The 17665-nt window shown below is 40.5% G+C and overlaps 1 protein-coding gene and 1 long non-coding RNA gene across 3 annotated transcripts in view; one reads left to right on the forward strand and one right to left on the reverse strand.

Annotated features, from left to right (window-relative positions):
- Nucleotides 1-17665, forward strand: part of LOC146483170 (NACHT domain- and WD repeat-containing protein 1-like) — a 39268-nt gene that overhangs the window by 14713 nt on the left and 6890 nt on the right. For both annotated transcript variants that reach the window (XM_085106341.1, XM_085106342.1), the window contains 10 exons: nt 283-613; nt 2241-2543; nt 3871-4090; nt 4692-4839; nt 5383-5430; nt 7017-7188; nt 8209-8389; nt 9013-10343; nt 10913-11038; nt 11807-11964. In XM_085106341.1, coding sequence (XP_084962467.1) covers nt 283-613; nt 2241-2543; nt 3871-4090; nt 4692-4839; nt 5383-5430; nt 7017-7188; nt 8209-8389; nt 9013-10343; nt 10913-11038; nt 11807-11964 — 3018 coding nt within the window. The remainder of the gene's footprint in view (nt 1-282; nt 614-2240; nt 2544-3870; nt 4091-4691; nt 4840-5382; nt 5431-7016; nt 7189-8208; nt 8390-9012; nt 10344-10912; nt 11039-11806; nt 11965-17665) is intronic.
- Nucleotides 7444-17665, reverse strand: part of LOC146483171 (uncharacterized) — a 221800-nt gene continuing 211578 nt past the window's right edge. Inside the window, exon 2 of the long non-coding RNA XR_014863976.1 lies at nt 7444-7499. This is a non-coding gene — a long non-coding RNA (uncharacterized LOC146483171). The remainder of the gene's footprint in view (nt 7500-17665) is intronic.

Here is a 17665-nt window from a genome sequence, read left to right on the forward strand (position 1 = left end):
AATTCACTTCCACCGGGACTAGAAATTGAAATTAAACACGTTCTGAAACTTTCGCTCTTGTCAGAAGGGCTTCGTCAGTATAAATGAATTGGCTCTTTAGACGTGAATTGTCACAAAGGAATTTGAATATTCCGGAGACAAGAATCAACTTTATTTCTTAGTATTTTTTAATTGCTCACCACCAAATAGATTTGCGTATTGATAATGAGTGACGGCGAGTGTCAAATTACTAAAGTATCAACTGTATACAGATTTGACTGATATATTGTTGTTTCATTTCAGGCACTTTTCAAGAATCCAAAATGTTTTGTAGCCATTCCCGAATTGTCTTCAGAAGACGTGTCCGCCATATTGACCCAGTGGCTCAACGCCGACAACAAGGCTCTTCAGGAGCATCAGCTACAGGTGCTCAAAGATGCATTCAAACAATGCCCCCTTCCCTTGTTCCTAAAGATCTCATATGATGAAGCATGCCTCTGGAGGTCCTACACGTCACCCAGTGAAACGTGCTTAGAGACGACAATACGAAAGGCCATTGACAAATTGTTTCAAAGAGTTGAAGTACAACATGGAGAGGTGCTTGTGCGACATGCTCTTGGCTACTTAACTGCAGGTAATTACCGAAACAAACCTTCAATTATTTTGAAAGAAGGTGCTTCTTTATTTTAGATTATTTGTTGTCAACTGTAACCAAGTAATACACAGATTACAATAATACTAATTAAATTTAATGTCTTAAAGATCGATTTTATATTTTAATTTATATTTTGTACTTTTTTCCTATAGTATGTCTCTACTGTAAAAGTTGTTTTCGTTCGTTCGTTCTTTCATTCGTTCGCTCCTTCCTTCCTTCCTTCCTTCCTTCCTTCCTTCCTTCCTTCCTTCCTTCCTTCCTTCCTTCCTTCCTTCCTTCCTTCCTTTCTTTCTTCCCTCCTTCCTTCTCTCCCTCCTTCCATCCTTCCTTCCTTCCTTTCTTCCTTCCTTCCTTCCTTCCCTCCTTCCTTCCCTCCTTCCTTCCTTTCTTTCTTCCTTCCTTCCTTCCTTCCTTCCTTCCTTCCTTCTTTCCTTCCTTCCTTCCTTCCTTCCTTCCTTCCTTCCTTCCTTCCTTCCTTCCTTCCTTCCTTCCTTCCTTCCCTCCTTCCTCCCTCCCTCCACCCATCCATCCATCCATCCATTCATCTATCCATTCATTCAATCATTCATTTTATTGATTTATCTATTCTTTCATTGGGACGTTCACTTATTTTGTATTAGTTTGATTTTTCGGAATAATGTGATTGTCTAAATTGGTCGTTCTGAAGTTCATAAAGGGAGTGAGCCGTAACTTACATATTGTTTAAATTGCGTCATATGAAGAAATGAACCCTCGCCACTAGCATAGCTCTACTGCTCGATATATAAACCACATACAACCCACAATTCCCTGATTCCCTCTGACGAAGCGCTAACGCTCGACTGCGTCAGCTCTCAAATCTCTTTATGGTGGCCAAATTACCTTTTCCACTCCACCTTATTCCTTCCTGATGCATTCAAAGAAATGTTTTTGCTCACAAGTCATATTCATCGTTACAATACCAGACATTGCAATTCCTTTTACTTATTTCCCTGTAGAACGAATATCTATGTTCTATGTTAATGTAGGGTATTTGCAAATTTTTCCGCTTGGCCCAGCCACCTAGTTCCATTAGCTTGCTATTTCTAAGTGGCTGAGCTCTTCCATAGTATTTTTTTGTTTCTTGCATTTATGTTAACACTGTATAATTTCTGGGCAAGAATAAAGATTGTTGTTGTTGTATCAGACAGTTTGCAATAAGTTTTCAAGGACCTAAACTGTTTAATTCCTTCAATTCAGAAATTCAGAATGCTGAGAATATTTCTCTGTTTAAGTCTAAATTAAGATCATTTCTCCTAAATGGACTACTCCTGTTTTGAACGTGCTGTTTTATGTTTTGCTGCCTGTGTGTGTTTGATTGTGTACTTACTTTTTACCCTAAATGTATTGATAAGTTAAATAAGCTACGCCTAAAATCCTGATTTGAAAGTTGTAATTTTTTGTGGAGCCTGTAGCTCGTATAAGCCCCAATGGTCCCTCTCTTTTGTTATTTATTTATCTTTTGTATTTTGATATATATTTATCTTGTAACGATGTGCAAGAATTCTGGCAAAAAAAAATAAACTGAACGTGAACTGTTGATAAAACCAAACATTGGTTACTATATCATGGCTCGCTTCTAACATAGCGTCACAAGGTTTGACTACAAACGAGCTCGAAGACATTTTATCCTGTGACGAAGCTGTCCTCCATGATGTATTCCAGTACTGGACCCCGCCAATCCGACGCCTTCCCCCCCTGCTTTGGGTCAGAATAAGAGCAGATCTCGCTTCGTACCTGGTTGACAGGGGGGCGGACGGCACCCAAGTCACATGTTGGTACCACAGGCAGTTTGCTCAAGCCGCTGTGGATAGGTACCTGTCTGATCCGTTTAAGAAGAAGGCCATTCATAGTGCCATTGCTGATTACTTCTTGGGAAGACGTTTTGTTGGTGAGCGAAATTTTGCAAAATTTATTTATTTATTTATTTATTTATTTATTTATTTATTTATTTATGTAATGTTTAAAAAAACGAGCAGGAGTGTCTTATCGGGCTTAAAACCACGAGGCGCAGCCGAGTGGTTTTAGACCCGATAAAACACGTGCTGCGAGTTTTTTGAACGGCTTCAAAAACATTCCTGGAGAAGCAAGTGTCAATAGAGTTCATAACAATTATGCTTTTGTGAACGGTGGAAATTAGCATACGAGAAAAACACCGCATACTAATGTCGGGTGTTTTATCAGCTGATAAAATACCGCATACTAATAAGGCTGGCGGAGGTTTATCGATATAAAGTCACTACACGTGATGTATTATCGACCATTTGATAGGTCAATGGGCTTATGAATTATAAATGAGTTTTGAATTTATTTTATTAGCTTCGCCAACAGATAATACGTTTCAATAATGATCAACAACTTACAGAATGCAGTAAGAACACAATATGGCAGGGAACCCGCAACAACGCAAGCCAATTACTGCGGACCCATGCAGAACATTATGAACTCTTTGCTTGTCAGCCAAAGAACAGTTATGTTAACTATTTGCACAGTTAGATTTCATCCACGGCTTCAAGTTTTAGAACCACTTTGGGAAAGATTTTAACAACAAAACCCGAAAGAACTACTAATAGCTTTCACTTGTAGGAGCAATGCACAGTCTCAAAAGTTAGCACAATCTTGTGCAGCATAATAAACAGCACCACAAGAAAGTACTGCTCAGTAGCTTTCATTTGAATGGTCACACTTTAGGCTTTCATCCACAGAAACGAAAGTAAGAATCAGTCACCTTGTATAGCATTATAAACAGCACCACAGGAAAGTACTGCTCAGTAGCTTTCGTTTGAATGGTCACACTTTAGGATTTTACCGCATACTCAAAAGTTAGAGCCATCTTATACATCGTGTTATTATTAACACATCGTAACACTACCCAGATATGGTCATGTTTTACTAAACATTCGTCGTTCGAAAAATTCTCCAGCTTTTCTGCACTGAAACTGTGCCTTTTTTCAATGTGTTGAATAGTAAAACAATTATCCTGCTCAATCTTGCGGAATATCTCCTGATTTTAGCCAACTCGGCCTACGGCCTCGTCGGCAAAGTATCAGGCGATATTCCGCGCGATTTCGCAGGATAATTGTTAAATAAACGGCATTACAGGAAAGTACAGCTCAGTCAATGCAGACTCAGGAGTTACTGAGAAATTCGTTGTACAATGTGGTAAACAGAACACGAAAAAATCCGTGATATGAAAGTTTATTCTTTTTTGCCTGCAGAGGAGGACACAAACGAAACTACTCAAATTCACGGCAAACTGGTTCGCTTGGCGAGCATTTCTGGCCAGCCACTGTTATTATCCAAAGGCAGATACAATTTGAGGAAACTTCACGAACTTCCTGTGCAGCTGATTCGAGGTGAAAGATGGGAAGAGTTGAAAAACGAAGTGCTTTGCAACTTTCACTGGCTCAGTACAAAGATAGAAGTGCGTTCACTAAGGTAAGGCTAGCAGTCTCCCTTATCAGTGTGTCCGTGTCAAGCGATAATGATAATAATAATATCGCCGAAATGATGCAAATGACGATGATGATGAAGATGATGACTACGACGATGATGATGATGACGATGATGATGATGACGACGATGATGATAATGATGATGATGGGAAACAAACGGAACCACATAGAAGCACTGCTTAGATGCTTTTATGAATGAATATGAAAGTACTGCTCAGTAGCTTTCATTGAATGGTCACACATTAGGATTTCACCCATGCGCACAAAAAATTAGAAGAGACGATTAAACATCTATGCTACACAATCGTGAGACAAATTTTTTTATCTTAATCTATCATTTCAAACCACAATGACTAACACCTTTCATGACAAAACGTTAGAACCTTCTACAGCATAATAAACCACACCACAGGAAAGTACTGTTCATTAGCCTCCATGTGAATGGTTTTATCCACAGACTGAAAACTTAGAACAACTACCTACAACACCAGACGGAAGTACCTCTTATTAATTACTTAGTTGTATACTTTAATCGCTAATTTCTAATGCTCTAGATTGACCTTTATCGCTGCTGTTTTTGACAGGTCTGTTTTGGATAATTTCTACATGGCTATGAATGCTGTAGATGATCCTGATATTGCCGCTGTTGCAGAAACTCTTCAACTCGCCCAAGACGCCATTTTGAGCGACCCCAAGCAACTAGCCGCGCAGTTTGTTGCAAGGATTTATGAGGTCTGTAGCACAGGTTTTGTTTGTTTGTTTGTTTGTTTGTTTCTTGTTATGCTGTTGTTTCTGCTGACAGGAAAACACTGATGTTCGGTGTCCTTCTTTTTATTGATAGCGCATTAAAGAAACTGCACAGGATAACTGCGCAGGGGCGACCTGGTCGAGAGGACAAAATAACGAACAACAGAACAATGTTCGCGGCCCGAAAAAACAATGTAGCTACAGGTTATAAGGGTTCAATGAAAACAGAGCTTTTGAAAGGAGCAGATCTAGTGAAAAGCCACTCAAAAAATGATAGACACTAGGGTACAATAGGGCACCGTTAGAAAAACCCTACCATGTTGAATCCTATTCTTTGGGAGGAAGTGGGGGTGGGGAGGGCGTGATATTCCAAGTTGCTTCACGCTAAGCTCCAGCCTAATGGTTGTCCTGTGGACCTTTTTTTTTTTCTTTTAATGTTCTTCTTTTCTTTGCCGTTTTGTCTCTTCACCTCTTTACTTCTTTCACCTAAATCCTGTGTTACGTTCCTTTGTATTTTCTTTGTTTCAGTGTAAGGTTCAGAGTGCCTTTCAAGTGATTCCGACCAAGCTCTCTCCAGTAAGTTCTAGCTTGGATGCAATAAAAAACATTATTTTTGTTTGGCTTTGTCTCCGAAGAACGAACAAAAATATCACGCTTTATAATATAATCCAACCTCATCGCTTGGTTCTCTCCACCCAAAACAAGGCTGGACACCTTATGGTGTGTACACAATGTAGTGTTCTTAATCGTGATAACCCTGACGTGGACGAGAACTGAAGCCATTCGTTAAGCAGAGAGCTGAGAGAATAGAGCTCTATTTAGGCAGGGAACATCTCTTTTGGGAGTTAAGCACTGATCTACACACAATTTAGGCCTAGGTTCGCTGTCATTTGTTGTCATGGCTAACTCTCTGAAATTAGTTAAAAATAGCCATTTTCATCAGCTAGCTCTCTGGAGTCTAGTGTATATGGTCAGGAGATATGAAGCAAATCAGGTTCAAGAAGTACACTAATTTGACTTTTTAAAGTTCTTTTACCGTTTGAAGTAAGATTTTTGTTGTGTAAAAATCATAAGGTGTCCAACCTTGTTTGGGGGTATCCATTCTAGTACCAACCTTAATAACAATCATCCTTGCTTCCGGTCCGAATACGGAGCGCGCATCTCGTTATCACATCAGCGAAATGTGAGCGCGGTTGATGTCAACGGTCTGCACATTTAACACGGAGCGTCGCTTTTCTCACGGACCGTTTACTAGCAATTAAACGCACGGATTGTTAATCTTGCTTAAAACGTCACGGGACAATGTGAGTCATAAATGTCAACCGCACGGATCGTCATCATTTCTTAAGCACCCGCCACCGTCATTTGTGATTAATGGACTGTATATGCGAGTGTTTAATTGAAAACATGCAACACAGCATAGACTGCAAGCAGCAGTCCCTTTCTGGATAGTGGAGAGGTCGCGCAAAATAGCAGAGCGCGAAAAACCGGGAGGTGAACGAGCGGAGGGTGGCTTGGGGAGAGGCGCCTCTCCCCCAGTCTTTTCTCGTTTGTTTCTCCTCGCTCCAGTCTCGCTGCGCTCTGAGCGCACCCTCTCGACTAACCAGAAAGGGACTGCTTGCAGTCTAACCCAGCACAATTTGTAACACAAAGAAACAGCCAATACAAGTATGACTATGCCTCGCTCTTTAGCGTGTGACACAAAATGAACTTTCTTTCACAAATATACAGTCAACTCTCGCCTTGCGGACACCTCAATATTACGGAATACGGACAGCAACTAAATCCCCGGCAACAGGACATTATTAGAGACGTTTGACTGAAATAAATCTCTCCTATTAGGAACTCTCGCCACAGTCAACCCTCGCCTTGCGGACACCTTGCTATTACGGACACCCCAATAATACGAACAACAACTAAATGCCCGGCAAAAATATATTTTTATATATATAAATTGCCGCTATTACGGACTCTCGCTGTTAAGGACACTAACTCGCGGTCCCGAGGGTTCTCGCGATAAAGAGAGTTGACTTTTGCACGTTTCCTATACGCTTTAGACGAAGCGCATTGTTCGCGTGAAAACCTCAAACCCAGCACAACTTGTATCACGAAGGTTGGAATGGCTAATACACGTATCACATAACCACTGTTAATGACCGCAGGTGCTTTCAAAGCTTGTTCTGGACTCTGGCAGTCCTCCCGAGCCCACACTCATTCCATCCAGAGGTTTCCTGACTCCACCCGGTGGTCAGTTGGTCCAGACGTTAGTTGGTCACTCGGCAAGTGCAGTGTATGGTCTAGCGGCTACAAGTGACGGAAAATACGCCGTGACAGGTATTTACGTCCAGTATCCTTTGAGGATCATAACTGAGTAACAGTTAAGGACGGTGCCTACTAATAGGGAAGTATTTTTGCGCGGTTTATCACTATGAGGGGAAATCAGATCTTAGCAAGGCCTATTGGAATCGAAAAAGAAAATTGGGGGGAACCACGCATTTTTTAGAGATAATGAAGCAACAATTATTCTAAAAAATAGTAAAATACAAAGCAACATATGGAGTTTTTATTTTCAAAATTGAAGCTTTATTATCTCTGAAAAATGCATGGTTACCCCCAATTTTCTTTTTGGATACCAAGAGCATTTGCTAAGTTCTGCTTTCTCTGCATAGTTTTAAACTGCGCAAAAATATCCCTGTATTAGTAGGCACCACCCATAGGAAACCCGAGTATCTCGAGATGCGCAGAACGTATGCGCAGTAACAAAAGTAGGCGCCGTCCTTAAGATGGCCAGCAATTGTCTCGGTCCCAGTCGCTTCTCTTATTTTTAAATCGTATGGACGTGTGCATCCTTATGAGAGAAAGGACTGGGGACGAACCAGGGTCGGCGCTGCTAAATACGTTTTTCTAACACGCTGCATTTCTAAAGAGTTTAGCAGTTGCACAAAGACGAAGCCAACTTTTTATTTGAGACAAGTACGTCCATATTCTTTAGAATCCAAGCTTTTCAAAAAGTTCGCTTGATCTGTTACACAGAGAACATTAACTTGGAATAAACTCTTGTGAGATGACTTTGGGGAGTTATTCTGCTCTAGCCCAGTATTTAAGAGACTTCTCTGTATGGTAATAGGCTTGTTCCCAGCCCCTCTTAAAATCGCGGAGTCCTGGGGTACAACGTAGCGCGCGCGGGTGTCTGGGAAAATGCCGACCTTCCAGAACCCACCGCAACTGGGAGGTTCGTTACGTAAGGAAGTTTGTTCCATCAAGAAGTTGTTTATGTCAGCACAACTGTACAATGATAACAGCATAATAGTAAGTGCAGTAGTATAATTGCTGTTGTTCTTTCGTCTGGCATAGGCTCACAAGGCGGCGTGGTTAAAGTATGGGACATCATTGACGGTACATTACTGCTGACCGTGCCGGAGGCTGGGGAAGAGATTGGCTTGGTAAAGTGCTGTTGCGACGATGAAATCATTGTGGTTTCGTCCAAGAGTGGAATCAGTGTGATATCATTCGAAACTGGTGAAATACTGCACAGGTGAATGGTGCAAGTTTGACTGTTAACTGTCAAAGCGTTTGGGCCTTCATTAACAACCCAACGATAAATGAAAGTGAAAACTACGACATAACTAGATTTTATTAAACTTGGATTGGTTTACAACAACCTTAGACCTAAAACAGTGATGCTCTTTCTTGCTTTCAGTTTTTTTTGTGTGTGTGTGTCAAAAACAAGTCGGGCGACTGTCATCAAATCGGATGACTGTTAACGTATGTTATTATTCAACACATTGTAACACTGCCCAAATATGGTAATGATGCACTGAAAATTCGTCGTCCGTAGTCAACAGATATCCTGCGATATACGTAATTTCGTGTGTCGAGGAGAAAAATGGCAGAATAAAGATCGTCTCCAGCTTTTCCGCAATAAAACTGTGCTTTGTTATCAATTTTGTTGAATAATAAAACAATTATCCTGCTCAATCTTGCGGAATATACCCTCGTCGCTAAGTATCAGGCGATATTCTGCGCGATTTCGCAGGATAATTGTTAAATAACCACCGTCCGATTTTGTACCACGTGACGTGTTTTGTCCAGTGAGATCGCGCGGAAATTAATCGGCGTGTTGTTTTCATTCCCTTTTAATTTATTTTAATTCGACAGGGTGGAGACAAAGTTCTTTGAAAGCTATCCTCCATTCACTTTAGCGGGTGAGAAAGGTTCCAAAATTGTCTTCCTCAAAGAGAAGAGTTTGAATGTGATCTTAACCTCTTCTGGGAAAATCCTGCATCAGTTTCCAAGCATTAAACCAGTTGGCAATGCGGGGCAGAATAGCCTGATATCTACATGGAACGACATTGTCCTCTGCAACTCCAAAGAAGATGAAAACTCCTTGAAAGTCATCGACGTCAAAGACTGCAAAATACTTCACTCGATCAGAGTTTTTGAAGAAATAGACGAAGAGGAATTCCTTCATCTTACGCAGATAGTGATGAAATCTGAGAACGAGGTTCTCGTTGCTAAGAAAATGAAGATCGATCTGTACTCGGTCGATGAAGGTCAGCTGTTACGAACTTACAAGTGCAAAATCGATGACTGGATCCAAAATGCCTCAATCGATCCGACGCATAGCATGTTGGTGTTTCCTAAGCGTGATAAAGTCGCTCTAATTGATCTTGAAAGCGGTGAAAGAAAGGACGTCCTTCAACATCCCAATTACGTCTCCAGGGCCTTCGCGGTTGACTGTGATGTAATTCTCACTTCCGGCGGTGACAACGTTGTAAGAGTCTGGGATCTAACGAGGGAAGATGTTCACCGTGAGGTCGGAAAGCCCGAGGTGCTGACGAACATCTACTCGATTCCCGACAACTCCCGACACTTGGTGACAGTGGGCCGACTGGGTATCGACAACTTTTGTGTGACTATTTGGGATCTGCCCACAATGTTGCCAGTTCGAAAAGTTACTGGTATAACAACGAGTTACTTACAAATCATCAATGATCGAAGAGTCGCACTTCGTGTCGACAAGCGCGTTGTAATAGTGGACTTAGAAACGTGGAAAGTTGTCACAGTTCTCAAAGGACAAATACCGGACTATGACATGTTAGGGATCGATGACATCTGCGTTGTAAACAACAGGAAAGAAATTTTGACCTTCTCCCACGATCGCAAGAATTTGACATTGTACGACGTCGAAACAGGAGACCAGGTCGCGGTGTTGAAATCAAGCAGACCGGAACTTGACATTCAAAACTTTCTCGTGAATGCCGAAGGCACGGTCGCGCTGTGGGTTACGGAAAAACCGTGCGACCGACAGTTTGTGTGGAACCTGGAAACGAGAGAGGAAATGTTTGTGATAGAGAGGGAGGGGTATGAGAGGCTGACTGTGTCACATGCAGAGTTTACACCTGATGGTCGGTTTTTTGTATCCAGTGCGCGCAAAGCAAAGAAAGCTGATTACATCCGACACACAGCTGTCTGGGATATACAGAGAAGTAAGTGTATTCAAACTTATATCAAAATGGCAATTCTCCTCAATGGTCTGTACAATTTCTTATAGAAGTAGTTGAGAGAACGTGATTGTCCCCCTCGAAAAGGCTTTCAGCTCATATAACTCTTTTGAGAAAGTCGTGGTGAATGGGTGGCAAAAATAGATCGTCCTTTTTTAGTGTAACTGAAATGTTTCCTTTGACAAACTAACAAAACACTTCGCCTTAAGAAGTTTTCAATTGGATTTCGTTAAACCGAAATCAAAGTAATCACTGACCAGTCAAAGCAAACACAGTTAACCAATCAGAACTTGAAGCTACTACCAACAAATGAAGTCAAGGGCGGAAACGCGCGCGACCAAGTCACAGTTAGTCAGTTAGTTTAACTTCTACACAGTTGGTTGAGAAAGTGGCGCCACTCATTCTCATTTGAGAATCAGTGATTCTCTATAAAGTAATCTTTTGTCTGGTGGAATAATCAATTTGCCTGGTATGTTCTTTATGGCAAATTTTTACTGGAATCGATGGGGAGAATTGCTTTGCTGATATAAACAAAACCACTTCTTCCATTTCAGAGAAGCTTGCGCATGACTTGCGGTATAAGGACGATACGGACACTATTTCTCTGGCAGTAATGGACAATAGTCGAGTGATGACAGCGCACAAAGACTTGAACATTATTTGCTGGAATATAGAGCAAGGTTTGTGACTAATTATCGTCGCTTTAAAGCCCGCCTCGAAGATCGCTGGGAGATTGGACGGACGATAAAAATCGCAGTTAAACTTGCTGCAAAACTCTGTCCTAAAATTGCTTAGAAGAAATATAATCTTACCTCTAATCGGCCATTTAAATTCCCTTCGTAAAGTGCTTTGGTCAACGAGTCTTTAAAGTGCACTTTGACGAGGTGGCCTTGCTCAGTGGTTAGGGCGTTGTACTTAAAATCCAAAGATCCCGGGATTGAAGTCCTTCTTTAACCGCTTAGATTTGTTTCATAGAAGTTCTGTGTTTAACGCCTAGACAACGTTTGTAAATAGCGAATTGATCAACCTCCAGTCAGTTGGATTTGTCTATTTTCCATGCCATTTGTGATATAACTTTCTGTAATTTAAAGTCTCCCAAATTAGCGCAGCTGTGCATTTAACAAATCGACGGCAGTTTTCTATGGTCTTTACTCTTACAGATCAAAAACATGACGTCTTAAAATGTTCACTGCAAAGTTTTGAACATTTTGTGGTGTCATTTTATTGTCTATAAGAATACGGATCATAGAAAACGATCGTCGATTTATTCAATGCGCAGAACTGGCTTTATATTCCGTTGAGAAAGGACGCGTGTTACATACACCTGATGTCATTTTTTGTTTTCTGTACTCTTACATACAATAGTTCCGAGCCAATCAGCACGCGGGAATTTTGACAGTTATTGTTAAAAAAATACATTACGTGGCTCTTTTTTCCTTGCTCGTTAGGGACCCCTCTCCACATCCTTCCCAGCAGTCATTTCAGCAATCTTCGAATCGATGTGGTCGCGTCTAAAGGGGACTTGGTTGTATCCTACGAGGGGAAAACGCTGATCGTGTGGGATATGAAAGCGGGCGCGCAGAAAGCTACTTTTACCGCGGATAAGGTGAGAGTGTACCGGAAGCATTCTGTTGTTGTTTCAAAGATGTTAAAGGGAGGGGTTCACGGTTTTGCGCATATCCATGAATCAAAATATACTTTTTCGCCTTTGCTCGCTACGACCCTTGGAAGCCTGTTTAATTTTATTCGTTGTTTATGAACCATTCGGAGGGGAATAGGTAACTCGGGTGGTAATTTTTTCATATGATATGCGTTATTTCGCATGCAAATAACTGTAAACACATCAACCGTGGAATAAATCCTACGGGTCAACACTAAATTCAATATCGACAAAAAAAGTACAGTCCACTAGCATTTTCTGTGAATTTTGGTCATCAGTCATTCTGATTGGACTAATTATAGAATGTGATTACTGAAGTACATGTGAGTGGGATTTTTAAGGCCATAAAATATGAGAAGAAAGAGAAAAAAAACCTTTAGCTCCATGCACATGCGCTGAAATGTGAACCCCTCCCTTTAAGGTGGGGGTTCACCTGAAAGCAGTTTTCACGCCGCCTAAAATCGGTCAAATGGAAATATCTTGTTTGCATTTCAAGCAATACAAAAACCCTCCATTCATAACACAAATCAATGATTTGGGATGTTTTATGAATTTTTGGGTGATTTGTAGGTATATTTGGAAGGAATTTATTTTTCTTGAAGGATTGGTAAAATTAAAAGAAATAGGAAATGTTGAAGATTTAGTGAAGTTTTAAAATTAGAATTTGTAGTTAATAATTAATAGACGGATACCATGTTAGTCCACTAGAAACCTTGGGTGCTCTTGCGTGGTTATCGACTGTCTGTTAGTGTTCCAAAAATCATTTTCTTTCTTCTATTCATTCTTAAAACCTCTTCAAATTTCACTCAAATTCAGGTAGAGCCCCACCTTAAGGTGAGTGCGTTGCCAAAGCACCGAAAAGCTTTGAGGGACGAAGCCTTAAGCTGCCTGCTTGCGGAACTTAAAACATTGGGCGTGGGTTAACTCTCGGGCTTACAAGAGAGGGTGGGGTGGACAACAACGGCGAACACAGCCTCGTTTTCGAGTCGTTCTTGGCGCGTTACCGAACGTGACGTAACCCGTTGAGTTGATCGTAAAGACTTATCGCGATCGGTACGCCATACGCTATCGCGTTCGGTCCCAAGCCTCAGGCAGGAAGCTCGGCTCGCTTGTTAAGCGCTATATGGCCTGGGAAGGAGGTTGCGGCGAACGGAGAGAGCGTAACGAGTACCCCGGGGTGGGGGTGACGTACGACTCCCTCTGTTTAGAAATGTCTACGTGTACGTAAGCTGTTCATAGATCGCCTCTGGTTTTCGCCCATGAAGATATTCAAATTCGCGTCCGTCCCTACGGCACCTAAAAAGTACGCGACAATGGAAATTGACGCAGGACATTTATGCATCATTCAATTAGAGGGGGGCATTAGCCTACCCTGGGGCATTTGACAGCCCCGGGAGTTTCACCTCATAGTACTGTCACTTCCTTTCAAATAACAGTACATCTGCAAAGACGATACACTTGTCTTAACTATGTCTAAGGACAGAAGGACAAGAATGAGATCGTAGATGCATGGAACGAAAGATCACTTGAACAACACAGACGGATATAAGAAATACATGAGACTTAGTTTGGCCTAAATTAGCTTTGATTAGAATGAAGGTAAGTCCGAAAACAACGAAATTAACGTTTTTTACATGGAGCATTTTAACAACTTGTTTGTCCCGGCCGTGTGGTATTTGCCAGTTTGTTTTCAAAAAATCCTAATGCCCGGGATCAGCCCGAAGGAGATGGTTACTGCTGGAGATGACTGGTGCATTATGCCACGATGCAAAACCACCCTTGAAACTGCCCTTTTCACAGGTACAGGCGTTTTTTATGTGATTTTTTTGGCGGCGGTCAAATCGCCTGCGTAAACTTCCAGCGTGTGTCGCCACGATTCATTTGCGATTTATTTACGATTATACAGCATAACAAGAATAAGGGAATTCCAGCAGGATAGCCAATTTCCTGTCAGGCACATGTTCGACACAAAATTCGACTACAATGATCAGGAGTTTATTTCCAAACTTAGCAGTTTCGGTGAATCGAATTTACGAAATTAAAGCCGACAGGTAGAAGCGAGACAAGAGATCACACGGCTTAAAACAAAAACTAACTTGTAGTACAAAACAATTTAAAATAGTCCAAAGAAATAAACATAAAACTACCAGCCGGCACCTGCAGCCTAATAAAACGATCTTTAAATTGAAAATTATTTAGTGCGATTTAATATCGTCCGTGTTAACTCCCGGGATTTAATTTGCAAAGGGTCTTCTATAGGGTGTCACAGTCAACAGAAAGGCTACCTTGAGGAATCCCAAGGGAACTATAATACTTTATTCATTAGCCTCGCCATACAAAAGAAAAGTTAAAGAAGAAAGGAAGTACAAAAGTTTTAAGACTTGTACGCATGTGTATATTATATTGGCAATAGCCAAAGTTACTAAGGAAAAGAAAGAAGGGAAAAACAGTTAAGACTAACAACTTGATCGAAAAATTAACAATCATACAGCGAGAGAGCGAAATATTTTACAAATTTGTATCGCGCATGCGCAAATGCTATTTTAGATCTTAAATCGCTCGGAAAAATAAAATTACGACCATACAACCAAATTTGTTTGAAAAGTAATGGTTTCGTAAGTTTTAGAAAGAAAATGGTTCAATTCAAAGAAAAATCAAAATTCCCCATCCCACAACTGTTAGAAACAAAGCACAAAGCCTTATATATAGGCACCAAGCACAAGTAACATACTGGAAGCGTAGGGTGCTATTACGAATATCTCCATCGCATCGCCTTCGGGGCTGATCTGGTGATATCCGTAACAGCTTTGGTTAGGTACCGCTCTAGGACACCAATGCCAACCCAAAGTTTCTATATCTAGTCACTCCCGATGCCTTGCGCACGGTCGAGGGACGCTTTCATAACCTCCATTGGAGCGTTTCGGTTTAAACGTATCCTCGTTTCACTTGCCTAAATCTGTAGGATACTGACTTAGTCAGTGACTCGCTTCCAAAGGCACTGCAAGACGCAGTATGCCATCCTTTTTACTCTTTTTTTTTTTTTATTTTTTAGTTTTTAGGTGCTACGGACAGTAACTGAAACAGTTTAGCAGATATATCATTTCGTTCACCGCTAACTTGTAAAAGAGTTTGTAATAACACAGTTGTTCGAAAAGATTATTAAAACAGATTCAAAACGATCTAAGAGGTTGACTACATGAATTGGTTATGCTCAGTAATCTTTAAAAAGGAAAGCATAATCGATAAAAGTTCAGTGGTGTTAAAAAATTATTGGAAATTATTCACTTAACGTTTTATTTTAAGCATGTTTTAAAATTGCATTGTTGCAATTAAGTTTAGCAGGAATACGAATTTAAACAGTCGCATTTGTGCAATAGTTCATCAAGAGTTGACTCCGTTGTGTTTGAATCATTGGAAAACAGAACTAACGAAAATAATTAACAATACCGTCAATAACTAGAAGAACAATTATACGGATTAAACGGCATAACAAAAATAAGGGATTCCCGTCATGATAGCATTCCTGTCAGATACATGTTCGACACAAAATTCGACTGCAATGATCAGAGTTTTTATATTTCCAAACTTTGCAGTCTCGGTGAATCGAATTCACGAAATTAAAGCCGACAGGTAGAGGCGAGACAAGAGATCACACGGCTTAAAACAAAAACTAACTTTTTAGTTACAAAACAATTAAAAATAATAATCCAAAGAAATTAACATAAAACTACCAGCCGGTACCTGCAGTCTAATCATAAAGCGCTGCTTTAATTGAGCGATTATTTACTGCGATTTTCGTGGCAATTTTAAGCGAGATTTGATATCGTCCGTGATAACTCCCGGGATTTAAGTTGCAATGGGTCAGAAAGGCTACCTTGAGGAATCCCAAGGGAACTATATTACGTTATTCATTAGCGTCGCCATACAAAAGAAAAGTTAAGGCCTAGGGCAAACAACGAATCTAAGTTGCGTCGAATTTTGCTAGCGAAATGCCGAAATACAGTGCTCGTCGGGCTTTTCTTTGGCAATTAATTGCGAAGAATAGAAATAAAACACTCAAACACTGAGTATTTATTGCAAATAGGCAATTTGCATTTCAATCATTTATATTTAGTGTTCATGAAACACGAAAAACACATTTCCATCACGCTGTGCGATGTCAGCAATGACTTTCGATAGCTCGCCATTTCTGGTCGCGAAATTGTCTTTCTACAGCGCATGCTCGTCAGGAGGGGGGGGGGAATTAAGGGGGGAATAGCGTTTGGCAGATAGGGGAGTCGGTATTTTTGTGACTTTTTGTGAATCAATTATTTTGTAATTTGCATGATTTATGAATTGAGTTCAGCGCGTGTTTAGAACGGCGTTTGCTGTAACGCCGAGCCACTGTCGCATTATCCGACTTCGCAAGTCGAACTTATGCTGGAGTGGAACCAATTAATTTGAGTCGAACTTAATTGCGGCAAACGTCGCACCATTCATGCGCCTATTTCAAAATTAATAGGTTCGACGAATTAAGTTCGACTAAGATTGGACGTTTGCCCCAGGCCTTAAAGAAGAATGGAAGTACAAAAGTTTTCAGACTTTCACGCATGTGTATATTATATTGGCAATAGACAAGGTTACACTTAATCAATAAAGCGAAGCGAAGCACATCATAATACGTTCCGGTCTAATTGCAACAAAATCCGTATAATTGTTCTTCTAGTTATTGACGGCATTGTAAATTATTTTTGTTAGTTCTGTTTTCCAGTGATTCAAACACTACGGAGTCAACTCTTGATGAACTATTGCACAAATGCGACTGTTTTCATTTGCATTCTTGCTAAACTTTGTTGAAACAGTGCAATTTCACATGGTTAACATAAAACGTAAAATGAAAAATTTCCAATGATATTTTTAACACCACTGAACGTTTATCGATTATGCGTTTCTTTTTAAATATTACTGAGCATAACTGATCCATGTTGTTAACCTATTAGATCGTTTTGAATCTGTTTTAATAATCTTCGAACAGCTGTGTTATTACAAACTCTTTTACAAGTTAGCGGTGAACGAAATGATATAACGGCTAAAGTGTTACAGTTACTGTCCGTAGCACTTAAAAAATAATAAATAAATAAATAAATAAGTAAATAACTAAATAAATAAAGAGTAAAAAGGATGGCATACTGCGTCTTGCAGTGCCTTTGGAAGCGAGTCACTGACTAAGTCAGTATCCTACAAATTTAGGCAAGTGAAACGAGGATACGTTTAAACCGAAACGCTCCAATGGAGGTTATGAAAGCGTCCCTCGACCGTGCGCAAGGCATCGGGAGTGACTAGATATAGAAACTTTGGGTTGGCATTGGTGTCCTAGAGCGGTACCTAACCAAAGCTGTTACGGATATCACCAGATCAGCCCCGAAGGCGATGCGATGGAGATATTCGTAATAGCACCCTACGCTTCCAGTATGTTTACTTGTGCTTGGTGCCTATATATAAGGCTTTGTGCTTTGTTTCTAACAGTTGTGGGACGCGGAATTTTGATTTTTCTTTGAATTGAACCATTTTCTTTCTAAAACGTACGAAAACATTACTATTCAAACAAGGTCGTGATTTTCTTTTTCAGAGCGATTTAAGATCTAAAATGGCATTTGCGCATGCGCGA

Source organism: Pavona decussata, unplaced genomic scaffold, assembly GCF_977016875.1.
Source record: "Pavona decussata unplaced genomic scaffold, jaPavDecu1.1 SCAFFOLD_40, whole genome shotgun sequence".
Lineage (NCBI taxonomy): Eukaryota > Metazoa > Cnidaria > Anthozoa > Scleractinia > Agariciidae > Pavona > Pavona decussata.